At 47.7% G+C, this 23,738-nt stretch overlaps 2 protein-coding genes across 3 annotated transcripts; both read right to left on the reverse strand.

Annotated features, from left to right (window-relative positions):
• Window positions 1-717: 717 nt before the first annotated feature.
• LOC135286217 (lymphocyte antigen 6E-like) lies at window positions 718-7,303 on the reverse strand. Of its 2 annotated transcripts, none has more exons than XM_064399252.1 (4): window positions 7,174-7,303; window positions 5,894-6,210; window positions 2,044-2,163; window positions 718-1,334 (listed from the first exon to the last, which is right to left on the reverse strand). In XM_064399252.1, exons 2-4 carry the CDS (start codon window positions 5,943-5,945, stop codon window positions 1,126-1,128), a joined length of 381 nt encoding a protein of 126 aa, XP_064255322.1. In that variant the 5' UTR covers window positions 5,946-6,210; window positions 7,174-7,303; the 3' UTR covers window positions 718-1,125. The 2 variants fall into 2 exon arrangements, with proteins under 2 accessions (XP_064255322.1, XP_064255330.1); XM_064399260.1 differs by lacking the exon at window positions 7,174-7,303 and adding an exon at window positions 6,905-7,086.
• Window positions 7,304-9,516: 2,213 nt separating this feature from the next.
• On the reverse strand, window positions 9,517-15,688 carry LYNX1 (Ly6/neurotoxin 1). Its single transcript, XM_064404266.1, has 3 exons — window positions 13,429-15,688; window positions 10,708-10,827; window positions 9,517-9,928 (listed from the first exon to the last, which is right to left on the reverse strand). The coding sequence occupies exons 1-3, from the start codon at window positions 13,478-13,480 to the stop codon at window positions 9,720-9,722; spliced, it is 381 nt and encodes a 126-aa protein (XP_064260336.1). The 5' UTR covers window positions 13,481-15,688; the 3' UTR covers window positions 9,517-9,719.
• Window positions 15,689-23,738: the final 8,050 nt, after the last annotated feature.

The raw sequence follows: 23,738 nt of genomic DNA on the forward strand, positions 1-23,738 counted from the left end.
GCTGCACCTAACTGGTTTCCCTGGGAGATCTCCCTTGGGATCATCCTTGTGGAGAGCTCCTTCCTCCTAGGAGAAGACAGTTCAGCCTCCCTGGAAGGGTCGGAGGGAGCAAACCTCTCATTCCTAAGTTTATCCACAAGGAAGGTCAGAGCAGGGTAATGATTCCCTTCAATTTTAACTTGATGAGCAAACATAAAAGGTTTATTTGCAGTGTTAATATTTTTTTCACAGATGAGTCTAGAAAATTCCATATTTCTTTCCAGAAACCATCTGTCTTTTCCTATGATTTTCCTTTAAGCATGGTGTAAGATACTTTTCTCCCCTTCCTAAATAAACCTAATGCTTCTAAAGGAATTTCCACTGGGATATCGTAAACCAGTTTAAAGAAAATGCTCCAGATACCTGCCCTGCCTTTTCCCCTCTGTTTCCTGGAGAGCTCAAAAGCTGTTTCCTTCCAGGCAGCTGACCCAGGAGAGGAATTGAAAGGAAGTTAAATAGAATTCATTTTGTTCCAAAATGGAGTCACAAAAATGCCATTTCTGGCAGTGCAGAAAAAATAAAATCTGGGGAGAGGCTTCCTGAAGTGAATGCAGAGTAATTTTAATATATTTCAGCATTATTCCCATTCAACTTGCAGGCAAACGCCTCCGCTTTTATCCCATAACATGGATACATCCAGCAGCTACGCCCAGTGTACCACACCACGCAGCCACACAATAGAATAAAATAACACTTTATTGTGCCCAGTTTCTGTTTAACAACTTGAATATTAAAGGCTTTCTCAGAGCAAAATGATACATGGTAGAAAATGGGAAAAAAAAAATTGGCACAAGAGAATGGCGGGGATAAAATGAAAGGCAAAAAATGCACGGAGTTATAAATGCCAGGAGTAGGAGAGATGGTGGCCACGTGGGGCCATTCTGCACGTGCAGGGCTCCATTTTACCCCTTTCTCTCCCAAACATCATTTTGTGTTGCCATCAGAGCGTGGAAAGAGCAAAAATTACCTCCTGACGGGAGGTGACCTTCCAGGTAGGAGGCACAGGGCAGCATTCTCACCTGATGGACTGCAGCTTGAACCGTGCCATGCAAAGCCAAGCAGCTCATTTTCCCCCCAAAAAACCCCTCAAAAACCCATCCTGAGGATGCAGGCGAGACTGGCCAGGACCCCCAGGGTGAGGATGGTGGAACTGGTTTTCACGCTGCTGGCCCCACTGATGTTGCACAAGGAGGTCTCGCAGCAGCTGGTGGCGACTCCAGCTATGCCGAAGTTCAGGTCGATTGTTGGGCAAAATGCAGAACATTTCTTGGTGATTCGCTGGCTCCGGTCACTGCCTGGAGTGGGAGGGAGAGAAAACAACAGGAAAAGTTCAGGTTTTCATCTCAATTTTTTTTTTTTTTTTTTTTTTTTTTTTTTTTTTTTTTTTTTTTTTTTTTTTTTTGGCAGGTTTCAGTGGTTTCGGTCGTAGCCTGGCCGTGCAATCCCGTGGGGAATTTTTTATTCTGCCCTCGATGCCGTTGGGTTTTCCCTCAGGTTTCATCACATTCCATCATTATTTGCGTATGTGTGACCTATGGACACTCTCTCCAGGCCTTACAAATACTTGGCTGGTTTCAGGGCTGGCTGAGGGCAGGAATTTGGGACTTATTTGTACAATGTGAGATTGCAAGACTTTGGCACAGTGCCTTGGGATTGCTCCTTCCACAGCTCCCGGCACTTTCCATTTCTGCCACCTCATGGCCATAAACTTGAACTTGGAGTTGAGACAAGGAGTTTGTGCAGGGATAATAAAAAATAATTATTTTTATTCCAGCATCTCCCTGTGTTTAATCAGCAGTATTTAATTTTGAGTTGAATCAGAAGTATTTTTACGATATGTTGCAACAGACCCAGGCCAGATTCCCACCTTCCCAAGATTTGTTCTCTGCACGCTCAAATCCTCATTTGTTCCTCCATTGTTCTGTCTGGTGGGAGGAGGATGAGCTGTCAGCCCCAGCTGAGCCCCACCTTGTCCTCAGGGCCTTGGGAAAGCTCCACACTCACCGGTTCCTGCGGTGGAATAGGTTGTCAGACAATACTTCTCATTGTCCGAGCATTTGGTGGTGCTGAGACAATGGATGTTGGAAGTTGCATCTTTGCACGAGAAGCAGGTCAGGGAGAAAGCTGCAAAAGAAGCACAAAAACATCCATCAGGCACCTCTGGGAATATCCTCAGGAGCACCAAACTGGGGGTGGATGGATGGAGGATCTGTCAAGCCCCGTGGCCACAGGCAAATATTCCTGCACAAGTTAAACTTGGCCCCAAGGACTCTCCAGGAGACAGATTAAGCTCAAATTGCTGCCACATCTGTGGTTTGCTCATTTAGGAACCTTCAGGGATCTTCCCTCTGGATGTCTCGTTGACTTTTCCTTGAATCCATTAAAACATCTGGCATCTCCACTGTGTTTTTGGGAAGAGCAGCCCACTCTCCCACCACTTGTAGTGTGAAGCTCTTGGCTTTTCTTTCCAACCTGGACCCTCCAGTCCTCAGCTTCTAGCTTCTGGTTCTTGTATGGAGGCACTGGACCAGGGAATCTGTGGCTGGCCCATCCCTGGAAGTGTCCAAGGTTAGGCTGGATGAGGCTTGGAGCAACCTGGGATAGGAGAAGGTGTCCCTGCCCATGGCAGAGAGGTGGAACTGGATGATCTTTGAGGTCCTTTCCAACCCAAACCATTCCAGGATTCTATGATTTATTCTATGTGGGCATCAGAATGGTTCTTTCACTCAGGTCAGCCAGCAAAACCCCAGAAAAATTTGAGTCAGGATTTCTGTCACTGTCTAAACTCTGTCTTAAATGGGGTGTGGATATGTGCGATGCTAAAAAACAAACAAACAAACAAACAAAAACAAACAAAACCCCTCAAATTAAAAAAAAAAAAAAAGGACAAAAACACATTCAAAGGCAGCAACTGTCCGGGACTTGCTCTGAATACCAAAAACTAAAATGAGATGGTTTTTAAGATCCCTTCCAACCGAAACCTTTCTATGATTTGGGTTGATTTTTGAAAATCGAAAGTTGCATCTTTCGAAAGACGAAAATCTTGGATTTGTAGAAGTCTGAGCTCAGCAAATCCCTGCCTTGGCTGGAGCAGATTCCTTTTCCCAGCCATCCATGGGGAATAACTCCCTCGCTCCACAAAACGTGCACATCTGGAACACTCTGCATCTGCAAAGTGCTTTGCTGAAATCAGTGAATGAGAACAGCTGGCACTCGATGAGGCTGAAGCATCATTGAGAGCAAAGAGATCCTTGGGGAAGGATTCTTTGCATGATAAGGGGAATTTCCTCCTCATCTGTTTATCTGGCTGCAGTGTCACCCTCCAGGGATTAAACTCATCCTCGTTTCAGGAATACCCCCGGCTACTGGCAGTGAATGCTCAGCTAATTCTTGCAGCAGCTTTGTCCTTTAGCTTTGCCTTCCTTGCTCTTCCTCTTCCTCACTCCTCACCCTTGCCCAGGTTTCTCTGTGCCTTTGTCAGCGATGTCCCAACCTCGCCACTGCCCTCATTTGACCTTGGACAAGTCCTTCTGGCCCAAAGAGGCTCCTTGAGTGTCCTGCTAGCCCAGATGTGGCTCCTTGAGTGTCCTGCTAGCCCAGATCTGGCTCCAGCTCAGCCCATGACAGCGGGATCACTGTTTTGTTTTTATTCTTCCTCTGCCTGTGTGGAAACTCTGCCTTCTTTTCCCACTCCAGCCAACATCCTCTTCTTTCCCATGGCCTTTCCTCTTGTGGTCCACAGCCCTCACGTTCCCTACTCTTCCTCTGCTGTTCCTCACTGACTGGCACTGAGCAGAGGCCACCAGACAACTCAGATCCCACTTCCCGCCATTCCCATGGTCATTCCAAAAGCCTCAGACTTTGCACCCGGCTCTCTTTGACTTCATATCCAGACTTTTTCAATTTGCTTCCTATCATGGTCATTCCCATCTCCAGAAGCTCCATTTGTCCTGCCTGGCTCTTGCCTTTTCCTGACCTTTCAGGCACAAATTTATTTTTTCCAAGTCTGGGACCCTCCTTTAAATAGTCCCTGTCCAAAGTGTTTGGTTTCATTCTCCTTTCTCATGCCAAATTCTATTATATTGAATGTAATATGGGATATTTCACCTCCACCCCACTGGGAACCACCCTTTCCTCACAGAAACACTCAGTCCCCAAACTGGATTTTCCAGACACAGAGCTGACTTTAATCCTTAATAAATGCAGCATCTTTAATCCAAGGCCATTCCCAGGAAAACTTCCTGAATCGGTGCAGGAAACAGTGGAGCTGATTATGTGCCCAAGTCTTGTTTCATCCCAACCTCCCAAAGCTCCTAATTTCAGACTCCAGTTGCCCTGGGAGCCTCCTTGGCAGGAGGAGGGGGAAGAACCACACAAGGATGAATTTTTCAACCTCTCTCTGTGCTCCAGAGATTTCTGACTCACCAATTAATCCAGAACTCTGGGATTGGCTCCTAAACTGGCACACCCTGAAGTCAGGGAGGACAATTTTGGTCAAGCAACAGAAAAACACTTTAATTGTATTTCTTGAGGTATCTGTTGCAACAAGGGCTGAGAGGGGAAGGGAATTTTATTTCTTCCAGATGCAAACCTTGAGTTAATCCAGGCTGCCTTTGGATATCTCCACACTCACCAGGACCTCTGCTCTACCTGAAGATAAACATTCCTCAAGGAATTTGCTGTCTCATTCCTTGATCTTTTTAAAAAATGGGAGCAAAGCTGCAGGAAAAGGTCCTTTTATTTGCCTTAACATCCTGAGCTTGAGCACAATTCCAAGTTTCAAGCCTGTGAAATCCATCAATAAGAATATTTCCCTCCTCAAATTAAGTGGGAGCCAAAAAGATCTGTTAGTCCAGGACCAGAATGGCCAGGAATTTGCAGATCAAATCCTACAGGGAAAAATTCAGTTTACAGAGAGGTGAAAGCCCCCTGAGCTGAGGAAATCAACCATTCCCCTAAAACAGAGGGATATTCCAGGCTGCACCTTCTGTTCCCTGCCTGACTCAGAGCACGAGGTGTGGTCCTTGGCAGAGTCCAGCCAGGAAAATTGAGGTGCAGCTTCCCAGTGCTCTCCCAAAAAATCCCCCAGACAATTATCAGAATGAGAAGGGACTCTGTGTCTCCATCCCAAACCTGGGATCAGCTGGGAATCATGGAATTATTAAAGCTGGGAAAGACCTCCAAGACCATCGAGTCCAGATTCAGCACTAAACCCTGGCTCTGAAGACCATGGATTTTTCTGAACACTCCCTTGGATGTGATCCCACTCCTTCCCTGGGCAGCCTGGATGCTCGACCACCATTTCCATTATGGAATTTTTTCCTAATAGATCAGACTGCACGATCTTAGAGGTCTTTTCCAGCCTTAGGGATTCTGTGATCAGCAAAGTTGCCACCTGGAAGCCACAAGGAAGAGCTGGGAGCCAGAATTGCACCTTCTTGTGGCTCAACCACCTCTGTCCATTTAGGAAATGATGGATTGAGGTGCAACCAATTAAAAAAAACACCCAGAAAAACCACAAAACCAAACCAGGCTTTAATGTCAAATCCAGAGATGTACTGCACATACTGCCCTGGATATCCCTCATGGATATCCCTATCCCCATGGAGCTCTCAGCTGCCACTGAGCCATCCCAGGGGCTGGGCTGGGTCTGCAGGAATCATCTGAGGTGGGAATCTCACCCCCCACTCCTCATCACCCCTCCAACTTCAGGTGGGGTTAAACCCCCTGTCCCCCTTCTCCTGGAATAACTCCTCCCTGACCCTTCAGCTTCACCATCCACACTGCAAAATCCTGGAATGCCAAAGCCATTCCCCAGTTTTGGGGACGGTTCCCCAATCCTTTCGGGACTCACCACTTTCCGTGCACAGGGCGACGCCGAGCACGACCAGGAGGAAAAGCTTCATCCTTTAGAGGTCTGGGAGCCTCCAAAATGAGCAGGACTCGGGCAGGGCAGGTTTTATACCTCTGCAGTGCTTGCTTTGATCCAGAGATAATAACCAGAGGCTGCTGTGTCAGATGATGGATAATTGGGAGCAGCGTGTCCGGGCTTGTATGGAGAAGGGCGTGTTTTTTGGAAATCAGGAGGGGGGTGTGTTTTTTGCCACAACTTCTTTTCCTGGTCGTTTCACAACGCAGCTGCTCCAGCTGACGTGAACTCTGCAACTGTTTCTAATTTTGGAGAAGTGGGGGAAAAGCAAAACATGAAAACAAAGCAATTTTCCCTGCCAAAAGAATAAGGTTTTCTTTTCCAGGTTTCAGAGTGGGCTGCATCTTCCAAGATCGTGTCCTTGCACTTATGGAAATGGAGGGAATTTAAATTTAAAATTGAATTTGGGATGGAAACTTCTCCCACATGTCTCCCAGGATTGTAAAGACAGTGAGATCAGAAGAGCAGAATCTTTCCACTGTTTTTCATAGGGGACCAGGCATCATTTTCTGTCTCCTTTTTAAGTTCAAAATCATCCAGATTTTGAAGAAATATTTCTGGGATAATTTTTATGAGGAGAAAATGTTATCTTATTAAAAAATAGATTCCACAGAGCAAAGAAAAATGACCATTTAAGTTAAAAAATAGAAATAACACCCACTCCCATGGCACAGAACAAGCTGGGAATTTTTTCACAAATTCATTTTAAAAAAAATGTCAGGGAAAAAACACAAACCAATTAAAGCATGAAGAAGGAGGGGCTGGATGATCAATGATCTCAACTCATTAAGTCTTCAGAAAAAAAAATTTGTGAAATGCCAAACAGGATTATTCCATTGGATTCCCAGATTGTGCTCTTTATTCCTCCCCTTTTTTTTTTTCCCTTTAAATCACGTTTCATCCAATTTCCATTAATAAAATCAGAACCATCCCCACCTTCTTGGGCATTGTTGTTGTTTTTCCCTCCCACTGTTGCCTTTCTGCCATCGAGTGGCAGAACAGAGGCACAATCCCAGGAAAGGTCAAGCTGGATCCTCTCACGTGACCCTCGGAACTGCAGGAGCTGCCCCAAATCCTCTGCCAGCACCCTCGCTGCTCTCCATCTGCTTTATCCCCTTTTTCCTTCTCTCCAACTCGCCCAGATTCCCATTTCCCATGGAATATTTTGGGCTTCTGATGTGTCCCACCTCCAGCCCTCCTCTCACCGGGAAAACAGGCCGGGCTCCTGAGGTGATGTCAGTTTTTCCAACACTTCCAAGCTGGACTTATAAACACTGTCCCTCTGCAGCCCTGCATGAGTAAGGGAATTTTGGCCTTCCCAATAGGCAGAGCACGAAACTAATTTGGAGCAGGGGTGGCAATTAGCCAGAAAAGCTCCAAGGAAGGGCGAGGTTTGGCTCCGTCGGCCTCCTCGTGGCACCCAGCAGGAGGAAAACAAAGCTCCCTCCACGCCAGTGCAAAATATTGCAAAATATTTTATTTTCCCCAAGCCAGAATAGATTTCATGAGTTTTTAGTGGTAAATCCATGTTTATTGGGGCCTATCCGGGGGGCTCCAATCCCAAGGAGATGCTGCTCCATTCCAGAGCCAGCCCACATTGGGATTTATCTCCAGCAGCATCCCCTGACAGGTTCAGAAATAGCAGCTCAGGCACGGCTTTTTTTTTTTTCCCTTCCCTCAAAATCTCATCCATGCCAAACCCTAAAATATCTCCTGTCTCCTGCAAGCTGCTGAGATTTGGAGAGGGACAGAATGGATTTCTTCAAGGCTTTATTGCAGGATTCCTGACAGATTTTCCACGAGATGCTCCTGAAATCTTCCAGCTGGTCCATATGGCCCCCTGATATTTTGTCCCTACCAGGGCCAGGTGACAGAAGGAAAGGAGACCATGAGGGCAGGAAAGACACAGATGACATGAGAAGAACTGAGGCAAAGGAGAAGTTAAAATCCCAGTTTACAAGTGCTTGGAATTCATGAAATTCAGGATGATTTTGTAAAGAGTAACAGGGGATTTAACTGGAGGTGAAAGTGGAAAGTGAGGTGGAAAAATTTATTTCCCTTGACACAGTGGAGTGGAGAAAGAAAGGAGGAGAATGTTTTGTTTATCTTGTTCTAAACCTGGTTGAAATCATCACATGAGAAGGGCAAACAATTGTTTATTTTGGGGGGAAAATGAAATTTTCATCAAACAAGTGCTGAAATGCAAAAGTAGCTGTGAAATTCAGCTGTTGTTACTAAATGTGGAACTTCAAGTTGGTCGAAAGCTTTGAGAAGCATCTCAGAAACTATTGTGATTAACATAAAGTGATTTTATGTTAAAAGTGATTTTTAAAAGTGCAAAGCCCCAAGTTTCTGGGGAAATATTCCCCTCAGAAATTCTGCAACTTCAGTTACTCCACTTCAGTTATCCCATTGAAATAAATTCCAAAACACCCTTCCTGACCAGAAATTAAATCTTTATGGGATGACTAAACCTAATCCCATTTTTACAACCTTCTCCCAGCACTGCGGTTTCTCCCCGTTGCACGGAAACACATGGAATTTGCAGTGCTGGTGGGGTAGGATTCCCTTCAAATCCAGCACGGGATTGTTCTCAAATCCAGCACAGTCTTGCCCTCAAATCCAGGTCAACATTCCCCTCAAATCCAGTACAGGATTCCTCTCAAATCCAGCACAAGATTCTGCTCAAATCCAGCTCAAGATTCCCCTCAAATCTAGTGCAGGATTCCTCTCAAATCTGGAGCAAGATTTCCCTCAAATCCAGCACCAGATTCCCCTCAAATAAAACAGGGCTGGAGGCCTCTTTTCCAGGTGCCGCTATAAAGACCCTCCCAAAATTCAGTGCTGCACTTTTCCACACTCTCCCGCTCCTAGATTATTTTATTCGCCCATTTTAGCTGTAGTTCTGCTCCTCCAAGAGCTGAAGGGGATCTCCATCCCATCTCCACCATCCCCAAGGCTGGAAATGCAGCAGAAACCCTGGAAAGGGACGGAGCAGAGACCTCCCCAGTCAGCTCAGACACCATCACCTCTTCCAGGCTCTTCCTGCCCATTTCTCACAGGAAAATCAGGAGCAAACACTCAGCAGCTTCTTCAAGCAGGCACAGAGATCTCCTTTCCATGGGAACGGATTACAGCAGCGTTTTCCTTACCTTGGGCATCTCCAGCATCTTGGGATGGGACCTTTATCTGTTTTAAAAGCTGGAGCAACTCACCTTGCAGAGATCCCAGGAGAACTTCCCAGTGCAAATTCCTGCAGGACCAAATTCCTGGTCCTGTCTCAGCATCTACAAAACAATTCCTGCTGTTGTTTGCAATGGGAACAACACAAACATTTCTGACCTTTCCTTATCTCAGAGGGATCTGGGAGACCATCTGGCTCTGTGGAGTGTCTGGAGCTGCTGGATGGAAGAAAGTTAGGAAAGGCAGCCTGGAGAAGGCTCCCAAGTGGAATTCAATGTGAAGCAGAGCTGATTTCTCAGGCTGGTCCTGGTGCGGATACAACAAACACACTCTAGAATAACACAAATCTTTATTTTGTCTGACAATTATCACACACTTGCTATCAAAAGAGCTTTTCTGGGGAAAAATTAGTATAAAACAACAGTGGGGAAGAATAGGTGTCATGTTGGGATCTGAAGCAATGTCTTGGAATACAACAGGGTCGCTGCTGGAAACACTCGCCTGAGGTTCCTCTCTTGGGGAATTCCTTGTGGCTTCTCGGGTGGTCACAATCCTCTGCCAGCCCCGATCACAATCCCACCCTGAGCACACAGATCAAACTTCCCACGATTCCCAGCAGGACCACGGCGTAGTTGATCCGGATGCTGTTGGCGCCGCTGAAGTTGCAGAGGGAGGTGCTGCAGCACTTGGTGGAATAAGCGGCCATCCCGAAATTCACGTTGGTCTCGGGACAGTCCACAGAGCATTTCTTGGTGATGCGGTGTCCCACCTCCTTGCCTGGGTGGAGAAGGGGTAGGAAAGGAAAGCTGGGATTTAGGATTCTTCTCTTTAGGATTCCAACTCTTCTGTTGGAAGAGCTGGCCCGAGGAGAAGGGTTTGCAATTTCCTTGATTTTTCACACAGCAATAAAACTCTCAGGGGGTTTGACAGGGCTGGGTGTGAAACCACAAGTCCTGGATCAAATGTGGGACACTGGGAAGATTGAAACCCATGCTGGCCTAAATCTTTGATGTGGTTGCCCAGGTGGTGGCCAGTCAAAGGTTGGCCTCGAGACCTTGGAGGTCTTTCCCAACCTAAATGATTCTGTGGTTCCTTTAGGACAGCAATTCCATTGCATTCCCAATGCATTTTTTCAATGCATTCCAATTCCACTGCATTTTTTAAAACCATGTTATTGGCACCCATTCCTTTTCTATTCTCCATCCCAAAACATCTCAAATCAAACAACAAAGGCTGCTGCTGAAATTTGGGTGTTCCAGCCAGCCCTTCCACAAGGGGCTGGCACAGGTTTTCCAGAGAAACTGTGGCTGTCCCATCCCTGAAAGTGTCAAAAGCCAGCTTGGAGCAACCTGGTCTAGTGGGAGGTATCCCTGGAATGACATGATCCTGAAGGTCCCTTCTACCTCAAAGGATTCACACTCATCACATTGAGACACTTCAACCTCAAAATCATCACTTCTTTCCAACAAAACCATCGATTTCCATCAATTCCCTTTTAAAAAGTTGCCCACCAACATCTTTAGAAGAAAAAAAAAATCCCATTTTCTGGGACTCACCAAATCCGGCAGTGCTGTACGTGGTCGTGCAGAATTTCTCATGGTCCTCACACTTGTAGGTTTTCATGCAGTTCCAGTTGGAATGTTCATTGTCACAGATGTAGCAAAACAGGGAGGAAGCTAGAAAAAAACACCCACGACACAGATTAGTAATTCCCAGCAATTCCGTCCTGGAGAAAAAAAAAAGCGGCAAAAGCCTTGAAAAATACAAGGGGGAAAGTCTGGTGTGAACAACTTGTCCCAGCAAGTGAAATAAGTTTGGGTTTGATTAAAGGAGCTGAGAAAACACATGTAGAGAGCAAACCAAGTTTTCTGTCAGGACTACAGATTTTAAGGGGTTAAATTTACATTTTTCAGCCTGAGCAGCAATTTTAGGTGATTTTTTTCTTCTCCCAAGGATCCATGTTGGCCTTGTTGAAAACCAACCTCCAAAAGCAAAGTCCTGGCAAGGAGAGGAGGAACTGACTCAATTCTAAAGGTCAATTTTAAATATTTTCACCCCACATCTGCAAAACCCTGCTCAGACATGAATTAATTAATGCCTAGTGACACCCCTGGGAGCCAAATTACTGAGGCACCAGAGTAAAGGGAGTTCCCTGGGAGAGGCTGCCCTGGACAATGGATGGATTATTCCTATCAGCACCTGGAACAGGGTGTTCTCCATGATATTTTATGTTATTTTGATGAGCCAGGTTTATCCCAGAGCCAGAAAAAAAAAAGTGGGATGTTATTTGGCACAGCTGAAGTAAATTGAATAAAACTTCCAGACTGGCTATTAGAACACAGATGTGCCTTCTCGTTCCCCAGAGGTGGATTCACAATTGGTGGAAATTGTTTCCCTCCTGCCCAAAGTTCCAAGAAATGCTCCTCATTTTGGGGCAGGGCTGACAGAGGCAGCTGGGCTGCTCCCAGGAAATCCTGCTCCATTGTCACCAGCGGTGAAGAGCTCTCGGTTGAAGGTGAGCAAAAATTACAAACCAGCGAGGGGTCTCCATGAGTCTGAGATTTCCCTGGTTCTGTTTTTCCTGACTTTCTCAGCCCAGGAAAGTTTTGTTTTTGTTTTTTGGTTTTGTTTTTGGTTTTGGTTTTTTTGGTTGTTGTTTGTTTGTTTTTTGGGGGTTTTTGTTTTTTGTTTTTTGGGGGTTTTTTGTTTGTTTTTTAATTTTATTTTTCGCAGAACACCCCTTCCAATCAAACTAAGATTTTTTTTTTAGCAAGAAACCCCCCCCACCAGTGGCCCTTCAAATTTGTTCTCAATTCAAGCTCTCATCTGAGGTTGATTCTGCCCATGGCACTTGGTTAAACAATTCCAGAAGCAGTTTTAAAAGAGAACTGAAAGCCCTTTTGGTCTCTAACTATCCAAGGAGGAGGAAAAAAGGCCTCCCCTCTGTGATCCGGGCAGCTCTGGGTGTCTCAGCACAGGACTGGCTTGCTCTGAAACCTTCCCAGATGCTTCAAGGAAAGTTGGACAGGGCTTAGAACAACCCGGGACAGTGGAAGGTGTCCCTGCCCATGGCAGGGGGTGGAACAGGATGATCTTTAAGGTCCTTTCCAATCCAAACCCTTTTATCACTTTCTGATTCTCTGCTCTTTTCCAGTGCCAGGTGTTGCAAGCTCGGGGTTCTCTGTAGCAGGAGCAAAATCAGCCTTGTTGCAAACTGCATTTAATTTCTCCTCTTCATCTCTCACTGTTTCTTCATCACTTGACAATTTTCAGCCTCCCACCTCTCCTCTGGAGGTTTCCCAGCCCGAGCTGGGGGCTCCTGAACCTATGCGGGCAAAGCAAAACCCAGACCTGGCGAGGATTATTGCAATTTACAGACCCTGGAGCTCTCCCTGATCTGCTTTCCTGCCAAATTTCCCCAACCACTTCCTGCTGCAGATGGAGCCGAGTCCTCAGCACGTGCCTGAGAGCAACTGAAAGCGCTGATGCTCCCTAAGTGATCCAAGGAAAATCCCTTCCAGCCAGGAAACAATAACAGCTCGAGCCATTAGAGCTGCTCTAAAGCTTTTCCTGCGTCTGCCCTCCACCCTCCATTAGCTGGAGTTTTGCAAATGCAGCCAGAAACAACCTTAACGGTGCAAATTGTGCTCCTCGGGCTGGCAAATCCGTGCCCAGAGCCAAGATTTCCCAACTGGATATTCCCCCGCAATTATCCAGGTAAGGCTGTGCCTCCTTTTAAAGAGGACAAGAGCAGAGCGTTGTGCATCCCATTCCAAACGCAACTCCCAGGCACTTAACAGCTCTTGCAATTTAGGAGCAAAGAGCTCTGAGGCTTTCAAATACCTGCCAGCAGCCTCATTACCTAATTGGAGTTGCGGGGAATAAAGTGAAATGCTGGCAGGAGATGTGGTGCCAAGACCAGCCACGCTTTCGTCCGCAACAGCTCCTCGAGTTTCATTCAGGAACAAAAATCAAACCAAAGGCAGAAACTCTGAGCCCTGCCTGAGTCCTGTCAGCATTTTTCAGGTCGTGTCTTCAGCTGTGAGTGGTTGGAGCTGGATATCTGAGGGTGTGAGAAACCAGAATTCATCTCCTCCGTGTCACAGAGAACCCACCCAGGAGCGAGGACTCAACCACACCAAATATTTCTGGCCGTGGCTGACATCAAAAGTACCCTGCCAAGACCTCAGCAGCTGCAACAAAAGCTTCCAAACCCTTTTGTCCCTATTATTTATCTTCTTGTTTTATCTCTCCTCTGGCTCTCCCAGCCTCCTTACCTTGCTGGGCACACAGGACTGCAGCCAGCAGGGCCACCAGAAAAGCCTTCATGGTTGGTCCTCGCGCCCTCGGAGCTGGAGCAGTGTGGGAAGATGCACCCCGGGAAGGTTTTATACCAGCCTTGCCTCATCCCTGGCTTCCTTTGATTGCACTAATTTGAGGTTTGGGCAGTGACAGCACCCAAGATGTGATCAGTGTTGGGTGTGTTTGTGCGTAGGGACCTATTATGAGGCTGCAGATAGCAATGTTTTTTCACCTGTCCTTTTCATCCAATCTTTTTTTTCCAAGGCCTGCTCGTGTCTGCATTGCTAATTTGGGGGGTAATTGTGCTGATCCAAACACGGCAGTCCCTTTTTGGGCTGAGCCACAAAACCTGGAGTGAGTCAGGGCATGGCTGGGGTGACACCTTGCTTGCTGGCACCCTCCATCCTTTCTCTCTGCCATGGAATGGGAGCTTAATATCTCTGGGAAGTGGGAGAGGAGGCAAGGAAAGATTTTTTGATTGTCCAGAGCCTTTCAGAATTATCCCCCTTGTACATAATGCTTTAAGCAGGAAACAGCAGCATTCCTTCTATCATGGAATTATAGAAAGATTTGGGCTGAAAGGGACCTTAAAGATCCTTTTGTTCCACCCCTGATCCCACTATTTCTGCCTGGAGATGTCACTCAGAGGCTCCAACAGTGCAGGCAGGGATGGGGGTTTGATGCTTTTGTTTTGTTCTTCTCTCCTCCAGAGCCATCCAGGGTTTCCAGGTGACAATGTTTGTTGCTCCCTGGAGACCAGCTCCGGACTCTGTCAGGTTTTTCCAGTCCCCCATGACCTTTCCAGTCTTTCTGGGCTCCCTCCTTCTGCTCCCACACCACCTCTTGACTCAGGGTGCAGAGGAGCCAAATGACTCAGGGTGCAGGAGAGGCACAAAGTGCATGGAGGCACCTGCAGGAGTGAAAAATCTACACATGGGAGTGAAAATGACTGAGAAATAAAAGAAATCCTGGCCAAAAAGTCTTGGCAGGACCCTTTGGAGAGAGAAATTACCAAGGGGAGCTCAGGGTCAAGGCTTGTAAGGTCACAAATGGCGTGGAAACAGAAGAAATAACATCCAGGTGCTCTTTGTTTTCCCCAAATTAATCACAGAATCACGGGATGCCTTGGGTTGGGAGGGACCTGAAAGGATCAGCGAGGCCAACTCCTGCCCTGCTCCGGCAAAATCCGGGGAAGCTGGACCCAATCCCAACCCCTGTTAGGAGTTTTTTTGCTTTTAATCATTTTTTCTTTGCCCAGTTCCTCCTTTTTTGCAGCAGCAGCTTCAACCCTCAGTGACTCTGTCTCGGCATCCAGAGGGTGGAGGGGATGAGCCCCCAGTTTTCCAAGTTTTCCTTTCTCTTCTCTGGTCTGACCTTGAGCAGGAATCTTGAACTATTTCATCTTTTAGCGAGGATGTGAAAGGCCCACGTGACAGATAATGCAGCAACAATATTTCAGAAATAATCTGGGGGAAAAAACATTCTCTCTGAGCAAGATTCTTTATAAATACAGGCATGAAAAACATCAGGCAGGAAACAGGATCTGCTGGAGCAGGGAGGGAAGAAAACAGGTATTAATCCACATGTTTGTTTAACGTATAACACCAGGGTTGTCTCACTCAGCTGGAAAAATGGAAAATGAGACTTCCTTCCCTTTCATCCCATCAAAAATCCCGAAATGAAAATGAATTATCACCCCCAAATCTAGCTCATCTCGGAGCCAATCGAGCAGAAAAATGCAACTTCTCAGCAGGAAGAGGGAACAAGCCTTGAACACAGCCCACAACAAGAAAGAAGAAAAGCTTTGGAATTAAAACAAATAAATGAGCAGTAAATAAATGAGGCTGTTAAAACAAAGTGCAGCTGAATAGAAAAAATGTCAAGTGAGAAATGGGCTGTGGGAAGTGGGAATGTGAGAAAGCTTTTAAATAGATTGGAGAGAGGAGAGGTTAATAATAATAATAATAATAAACAAGATTAATATTTCAGACAGAAGTGGAAAGAGAGAAGCAGGGAGCAGAGAAATATTGGTGCAAAGCAAAATAATTCAAGGCAAACACACAAAGCTTGGGGGGAAATAATTAAGGACAGGCAGAGTGAGGGAAAGGAATAAGATGGGATGGGAGTGAAGTCCCTCCTGTGTGGAAAATGTTCATTTTTTTATGTGCAGACCCTGTTCAGGTGCTAAAAACAGCCCTGGGAAGCTGCAGGATTCCCCAAATCCCAGTTTAACCAACCACTGGGGGCTCCTGTGCGACCTGGATGGGGAAAGCATCCAGGGCATCACCTGACCCCTATCCCTGTGTCCCCGGGGGAGGCTGCCAAGGCTTTGGGAGGCATCCCAGGCTCTGGCCAGGTCCCAAATCCCTGCTATTCTTGGGCCCTGTTGGCATTGCAGTCACGCCCAGGGCCACTGCAAGGGCTCTGGGCTCCAACCAGCACCATCACACCGGAGGGAACGGTGCCTTTGGAAGCAAAATCCAGTTTTTTCCCAAGCAAGGGGTGAAGAGAGCTGGAAGAAAATCCAGGGCAAAGACAACTGAGGGAGTGGGAGTGTAAATGGTGCCAGGAGAGCACGGCAGGGAGGTGTTAAAACCATTTCCCAGGGACATGAAAAAAGCAGGGTGAGGGGAGGGCAGCAGGGTGAGGCTTGCAGCAGAAACTGGGCCAGGTGGGTGTCACTTGCTGGGTGTCACCCAGTGGGTGTCACAAGGGCAATTAAACAGTTAACAGCGCCTGGAAGTTTGAGGAAAAAGAAACCTTCACCCACTTGGGGCTTGGCAACCACGGAGGGTGTTTGTGCCAGACTTTGGGAATGCCTTGTGCAAGGCCGGGCCTTTTTGTGTAACTGGAGCCAGACAAAGCGTGGTTTCAGCCCGGGATGGAGGGATGGGATGGAGCCAGACCCAGGGATGTTTCAGTGTCAACACATCCCCCCTTTTTTCTCTCTGGAGGGTGGCTCCAATCTCAGCTCCCCTCAATGGTGCAGGGAGGAATCTCTGTTTCAGCTCAGGCTTGTGAAGTGCAGCCGAGAGGGAAGGAGAAGGCCATGGATAAGTGGGAGGGTGGAGGACATGGATGGTGCTCCCCGTGTCCCTGAGTCATGCAGATGGTGCAAGAGGTCCAGCCTGACTCCAGACAACACCAGGCTGGTCTGGTTGTGTCCTCTCCTCCTTCCTTGGAGGGTCAGGGAAGGCTGGGTTGCTTCATCTGGACCCGCAGTGGCAACAGGATTTGGTGAAGAAGCAGAAATGGGAAATTGTGGGGTTCAGAAACACATGGGAAAAAAGGAAAAGCCGAGTTTGACATTTTGCATTTTCCACTCAGGCCTCTTGCAGGCAGCCTGCTCTATTCCTCCCCTTCCCAAAGCACATCTGGCACAGCTGTTCTGGCAGGCTCCAAACAGCAGGACGCAGCTCCTCAGGTCATTCCCGTGGCAGATTGTGGGAAATAGATTTGTAGAGAATTTTTAGGGTTTAATAGAAGGCTTACACAGTATGTATTCGTATGTAAACTTTAAAATAAGAAATGTTGATTTAGAAATGTTATAGAATAAGATAGATACTGTTGAGAGAGAAATGGAGTTAGAAAAAAGTTTTAAAAGATGGTTTTGTAAATAAGAATAGATATTTTAGATAAATAGAACTATGAAAGATATATTGTATTAAGATTTATTAGTAGTTTTAGATGATTGACAGCAGATGACAAAGGCTACCAAATTTACAGCTGGGACAGACAGGAGTAGCCCAGATCCACCATGTGTGGGTGAAATACCAGGTGATCGAGGTTGGCTTCAAGGTCAGGTTGGAGGGAGCTTGGAGCACCACGAGGCAGTGGGAGACATCCCTACCCACAGCCGGAGTTGGAATGAGATGGTCTTTAAGATCCCTTCCAAACCAAACCATGATTCTGTGACATCCAACTCAGCAGCTGTGATCTGCACCAGGAGCCTCCTTGTTGATCTCAAGAGTTGAGGAACTTGAGTCCTTTGGTGCTGGAACCCTGGTTCCCGCTGAGAATTTCAGACTTTCTGTGCTGACAGACAGTGACCCATGAGAGAAAGCTGCATTTGACCTGAGGCCATGGACAAGGCTTCCAAAATTGAATGATGGAACTGGGATTATGGGGGTGGAGTTTGAATAGGAGTCTGTAATATCACAGGGTGGAAAACTTAGAGTTTAAGATTTTAGAATATAGTAATATATATGAAGCAAGAAGAAGGACCAGCCTCCACTCTAAAACCTCCATCTTGCTTTATATATATTACTATATTCTAAAATCTTAAACCCTGTGATATTACAGACTCCTATTCAAACTCCACACCCATAATCCCAGTTCTATCATTCAATTTTGGAAGCCTTGTCCATGGCCTCAGGTCAAATGCAGCATTCTCCCATGGGTCAGTGCCTGTCAGCACAGAAAGTCTGAAATTCTCAGCAGGAATCAGAGTTCCAACACTTTGGGCCGGCAGCCAACAGGGAATTGAAGCCATTCCATCACATTCCCTCAGCCTCCAAGATCCTAAGGGATATTTCAGCCCCATCAGCTTGGAGCGACATCAAACAGCACCATCATGCTCGGAGTCACCCTCCATGACTCACACCCCCAGCAAAATCCTGATGGAAAGGCCAGATCCAGATTCTGTCATCAAGCAGAGCACCGGCCCAGCACCACCCAAGCCATCGGGCCACCAGCATCGGGCACACCCCAGCCTGGATGGTCCACTGGCATGGGGCTGCTGCTTGGAAGCCACTTGGATGTAACCACCCTGTTTGTGGAGTTATGGATGTGAATCATCCTCCTTGGAGCAAGGTTGGTTGTTTGATGGTGGCATCTCCACAGCCAGGAATGGGAATTTTGGAGACCTGAGGAGTCTGAGAGGAAAAAAGCAGTGAAGAGGTTGGTTGGAAAAAGGAGCAAAAGAAGAAAAGAGGGGAAAGGAAACCCAGCATCCTCTTGGAATTCCCTAAAAATAATTAATTCCAGTCCCCCTCAAGGAGGGGACCACTGAGTGCAACTGTATTTGGGAAGAAATAACCCCTCTCCCTGACAAATCCCACATCTGCCATTGTTTTTTTCACTGAAAGTGGGAATTTCCCCTTGACCAAGTCCAACCCTCCTGATCCTGTTTCATAACACGAGGAGTCAACACTCAGGAGCTAAAATGGGACCGTCCCCTGCACCACATGATCCCACAAGCCCTGACAAGCTCTGATCCCTCTTTGTAAATCTTGGCCTGTGATACGAATCTCAACCATGCCAGGACAAACACTTACAAAAAGACAACTGAAATCTTTGCCACAGAATGTTTTGGCCAGGGTTTGAGGAAGACAAGTTGGTGGCACCTGCTGTGTTTTTCTTCACAACACCTCTGTGAGCACTGTGGGGGTTCTGTGTTTATTTTGTGGGTGTTTTTGAATTGAACTTTAAGATCCAGATCCTGCTGAGCTGTTGTGACATGGCTCTGGTGGCATTTTGAGGGCATGCCCAGGTGTCTGCAGGGCCTCCAAGACAGCTTCAGTCTGCTGCATTTTGGGTCATCTCCCACAAAAGCCAACATTTTCCATGACTGCCCATTTTAATGTGCTTTGGGTTCTTGACTCATCTCTTCCATGATGGATGTTCCAGGCGTGGAAGTGATCCTCTGCACTGGTGACAAGAGCTGGAATTTCCAAAGTTGGGTGAAAGCTGGGAATCAAAGGAGATAAATAATTTCATTTTTATCTGTGGAAAATGTAGCATGAGCTCCACAGAAAATCTGTCTATTCTTCGTGGGATCACAGAATTGTTTGGATTGGAAGGGAACTTAAAGATCATTGAATTCCAGCTCACTGCCATGGGCAGAGACATCTTCCACTATCCCAGGTTGCTCCAAGCCCCTTCCTAATCTGACCTTGGACACTTCCAGGGATGGGGCATCCACAACTTCTCTGGGAAATCTGGGCCTCACCACCCTCCCAGGGAGAATTCCTTCCCAATATCCCATCTAAATCCACCCTTTTCCAGTTTTAATCCATTCCCCCTCACCCTATCACAATTCTTAATTTATTTCAACTTCTTTTTTTTCCACGAGAAGACCACTGCTGAGAGCAGAAAAACTCAACGAGAGTGGAAGAACTCAGCCCACGTGTGGGAAGATCCGGATGCTCCGGTTTCTCTCCTGCCCCACTCCCACTGCCACAGCATCAAAAGCCCGGTTGGGCGGTAAGAACCAGAGCTTGGGCTGGTCCTTGTTACGTCCAGAAACTTGTCACACCTCGTGTAATGGCCCTGCTGAAACCTCCCCAGCCACGGCCAGGGACATCAGGGCTGTCCCCAGGGTGAGCCCACGCTGGCGGAGGAGCTCCAGAGCCAGGAAAAATCCTGGCTGAAACCATCCCAACCCCACGGGTGTGGCCACCAGGGCACAGAAACAAACAGTCCTATCTGAGAACGCAATCGTGTTCTTCACTGGGAGAGATGATGGGCATTTTCCCAGGAGGGCTGGCCAAAAATTCAAGGCTGTGTTGTTGTTTGGGTTTGGGGTTTTTTTAATTATTATTATTATTTTGGGAAGGTAGGGAATGGTTTTGTCGGGGTGGGACAGAAGGAGGGGAAGGAATTAGTCCAGCTCAGGTGCATCCCTGCACATTTGAGATGGATTTGGCTTCTTCCCATCAGCCCTGGGGTTTGGTGAGGGCAGCTCAAGTGCCAAAATCAAATCCATCTACTGGCAGAGTATCCCCTCCAAGCCCAGAGGACAAATAAGAGCTTGGAAAACTCATGGATGGCAGCTTGGGAGGGGCATGGGAATCAAAATCCACCCACATGATCCAGGGAACAACAGAAGGGATCAAAATCCACCCTGGCTTTGCCAGCACCACCTGCATGCCAAGGAAAGGGCACGGTAGGAACAACTCGCCCTGTGCTGATTGTGTCCCAGGTTTGACTCATTCCCAAATTATTAAACTGGCAGGAAAAGCACAACCAGGTCTGGAGGGGACTTTAAAATGTTTCAGCAAAGAATTTCCAGAGCCTTAAAGCTGAGTTTTATTCCCAAAGTCACAGGCATGGGAGAGTGGTGGTTTTGGTTCCTCAACCTCTCTCCAGCTTTGCTTTGCAGCCCAATTATGGCTCAGGGAGCAGGGGAGGAGCAAGGAAAGAGGATCTCCAGTGGAGATAAAGGTCCATGAAAATGTCCAGAAACTTATCCTTTCATTTCTGGAACAACATTCTGGAATGCAATATCTTGGCATCAGGCCCTGGTTTTGCTCCCTGACTCTCCACGTGGAAGAAAATCCACTTTCCTTCAAGCTGAAAGGGAGATGGGGTGAAGGAAGTGCCAACAGAAACAAATTTGGGATTGGCTGAGCACCTGCAGGCCGAAAGCTCTGCCCTTGTTCCCTGGGAATGGCTTTCACAGCGACATCCTGGGAATCTCCTCTCCTCCACAGCACCAAGTGCCTCTGGTGGCACTTCCAGAGCCAAAATCCAGCCATGACATCCCCTCTGCCCTGATGGTGTGATGGCTCCTGCCCATCCCATCTGGTCCATCTCATTTCCCTGGGGAAGCGTGCCCAGAGAAGAGGACGATGCACCACGCCACCCCAGCAACCCTCAGGAACCCTCAGGAATTGTTTCCTTTGGGTTTCTCAGCCACTTGGGGATCCTGGGCATGTTCACAAAGTACTCTGATAATGAAGAAGAGCTGTGAATCAACTTCTACACCAGTAAATCAGTCAAAAACTTGGCATTTTCCCACTGTCAACACTCCCATGCCAAGGAACTCCTCCCAGTCCGTGCCCAGGAGACAGATTTGGATGTTTTGGGGAGGGAAGGGGTGCCACAAGCATACTGTGACACGTGTCCTCACAGTTGGGGGACGTCCCCTGCCCTGTGCTGTTTATCTGCCTGTTTGGAGCCTCTCCCTGTAAGATTTAACCTCAGGACCTTTCTCACGTGTTTGCTTCTTCCCATTCCCGCAGTGCCAAATTTAGGGTGGAGGATTTGGGGTGGGAGGTGACACGATATGTGGGGACAGTGATGGGACAGCCTCCAACCCAGCTCCCTCTCGCTGCAGAGAAGAGGAAAGAACATTTTGGGAATGCCTGGGAGTCGTGGAACAGCACTCCTGCCGGTTTCCTTGGAAGCAGGACTGCACCCAGGGGAAGCTCTGTGTTTCTGCCACCAAACCTTGGGGGCTGGGGGTATTTTGGGTTATGAAATGTGGTTAAATGCAGAAAACCACCAAGCTCTCCTTCCTCTGAACCCGTCAGCCCCAGAGCAGGCAGCAAACCTTGGGAAGAGCTTCTGTCTGCACATAATCCAACCCTACAGCAAGGACCATGTGTCCAGGAAAAGCTTTGAATTATAAGCTTAGGGAAAAGAGAAACATTTTTTAACTAAAAGTGGAGAGATTTAGATCAGATATTGGGAAGGAATTCTCCCCTATGAGAGTGATGAGGCCCTGGAATGGAATTCCCAGAGAAGCTGTGGCTTCCCTGCCCCTTGAAGTGCTCAAAGCCAGGTTGGATGGGGTCTGGAGCAGCCTGGGATAGTGAAAGGTGTCCCTGCCCATGGAACAGGATGAGTTTTAAGGTCCCTTCCAATCCAAGCCATTCTGCGATTCTCTGTTTTTTTCTGCTGTGGGGAGGGGGTAAAGCACCAGCTCCCTTGTTCCCTGCTGAAATCCAGCTGGGAGCTGGCCGAGGAGCAGACAAGCCGGTTTCCCAATTTTCCAGGGTGGAGCTGATCCCTGAGCTCCTCCTTGCTGTCCTGTGTGCTGTGGCAGACCTGGGACAGTGCTGGGCATGGAGGGGGAAGCAGATCAATGGAGCTTTCCAAGGTTTTCTGAGGACACAGGGTTTTGCATCCCATCCTGGAACCCACTTCACACCGGGGACCAAATCCTGGTCCCAGAGCTCCTCTGTTTCCACCATCAGGACATTGCACATTCCAGGGAGCAAATCCTGGTCTCAGAGCTCCTCTGTTTCCACCATCAGGACATTGCACATTCCAGGGAGCAAATCCTGGTCTCAGAGCTCCTCTGTTTCCACCATCAGGACATTGCACATTCCAGGGAGCAAATCCTGGTCCCAGAGCTCCTCTGTTTCCACCATCAGGACCCTCCAAGTGGAACAAGGGGTCCCTGAACCCACCAGACCAGCTGGGCAACCTCAGCCCGTGTGAGATCTGTCACCCTGGTGACACCAAACCAGGCAGTGGCCAAGTGACAGAGGCCCTGAGCAATGGCCACACCTCTGTGCCAACATCGAGCTCCTTTGTGACAAGGAGGAGGGCTGGGATGTCTTTCTGCAGGCCTGGTTCCTAAGAGAACTCCCAAAAAAAGCTTTCCAGTGAGTGAAGGAACAGCATTTCTGGAGGAGGGAGCGACGTGGGAGCAGCCCCAGCGTTGCCAGGACAGGTTGTGGGAAGGAGAAGCGTTCCCAGCAGTTGGAGCAGCACGGAGCTGCAGGGGCCTGGGAGAGACCCAGACACTGTGGGTGGGCACCTGACCCTCCTGATCCTGCTCTAAGGTCATCCCTGGATGAAAACATTCCCAAGGGACGGAGATCCAAAGAGTTCAAAGGTCACCTGGATTTCTTATCTCCATTTTTATCACCTGAATCAGACACTGAGTGACTCTCCTGAGGTCAGACACAGGGAAGTGGTGGGAAAGCTTGGTTTGAAGTCCCACCTAAAAAACTTGGAGAACTTCTACCCTGCTCCACTTCCCTGGAATTCCTGAAGGAATCAGGTTGAAGACAGGCTGAAAACTCAGAGAAAAGGATGGGAAAAGTGGAATTTCCATTATTAGGCCAAGTGGTGGCCCCGTGTTTTGGCTGTGGCCATTTCTGGAGGGAGCCAGTGGAATTTACAGGGGCAGGAAGCAGCACAAGGAGGGAATGCATAGGAAGAGGGAATGCAAGAGGGAATGCAGAGGAGAATCAGGAAAAGTCACCCAGAACGGAGCTGAAAGGCACAGCCCCATCCAATCTGATCCCCTCTTCACTCCCCAAAACTTCATGGGTGCTAAGAAGATAAAATTCCCTTCATGCTGCCAGGCCTATCAGGACAATTTTGGGGATTCCCAGGAATGGGACAGAGGGTAACACCCTCTTCCAAGCTGCCCAAACTCTGGATTAAAACCTTGCAGGGCTTTGGGATTCAGATGGAAATTCCCCCAGTTTTAGCACAGGGTGCTCCAGAATTATCCCAGAGTCCAAAGCAAGGCACATCCCGGATTGCCAATGGTGTGGGAGAGAGCAGACGCTGGAGAATGGCCAGGCCCTGCTGTGGGCTCGAT

This window comes from Passer domesticus, chromosome 1, assembly GCF_036417665.1.
Source record: "Passer domesticus isolate bPasDom1 chromosome 1, bPasDom1.hap1, whole genome shotgun sequence".
NCBI lineage: Eukaryota > Metazoa > Chordata > Aves > Passeriformes > Passeridae > Passer > Passer domesticus.

Coding starts and splice junctions, on each gene's coding strand:
- LOC135286217 (XM_064399252.1), bottom strand. CDS start 5,945: ATGAAGCTTTTCCTCCTGGTCGTGCTCGGCGTCGCCCTGTGCACGGAA. Junction 2,164..5,893: donor CGCCCTGTGCACGGAAAGTG/GTGAGTCCCGAA, acceptor CTTCTTTTGCAG/CTTTCTCCCTGACCTGCTTC. Junction 1,335..2,043: donor CTATTCCACCGCAGGAACCG/GTGAGTGTGGAG, acceptor CTCCCACTCCAG/GCAGTGACCGGAGCCAGCGA.
- LYNX1 (XM_064404266.1), bottom strand. CDS start 13,480: ATGAAGGCTTTTCTGGTGGCCCTGCTGGCTGCAGTCCTGTGTGCCCAG. Junction 10,828..13,428: donor AGTCCTGTGTGCCCAGCAAG/GTAAGGAGGCTG, acceptor GTTTTTTTCTAG/CTTCCTCCCTGTTTTGCTAC. Junction 9,929..10,707: donor GTACAGCACTGCCGGATTTG/GTGAGTCCCAGA, acceptor TTCTCCACCCAG/GCAAGGAGGTGGGACACCGC.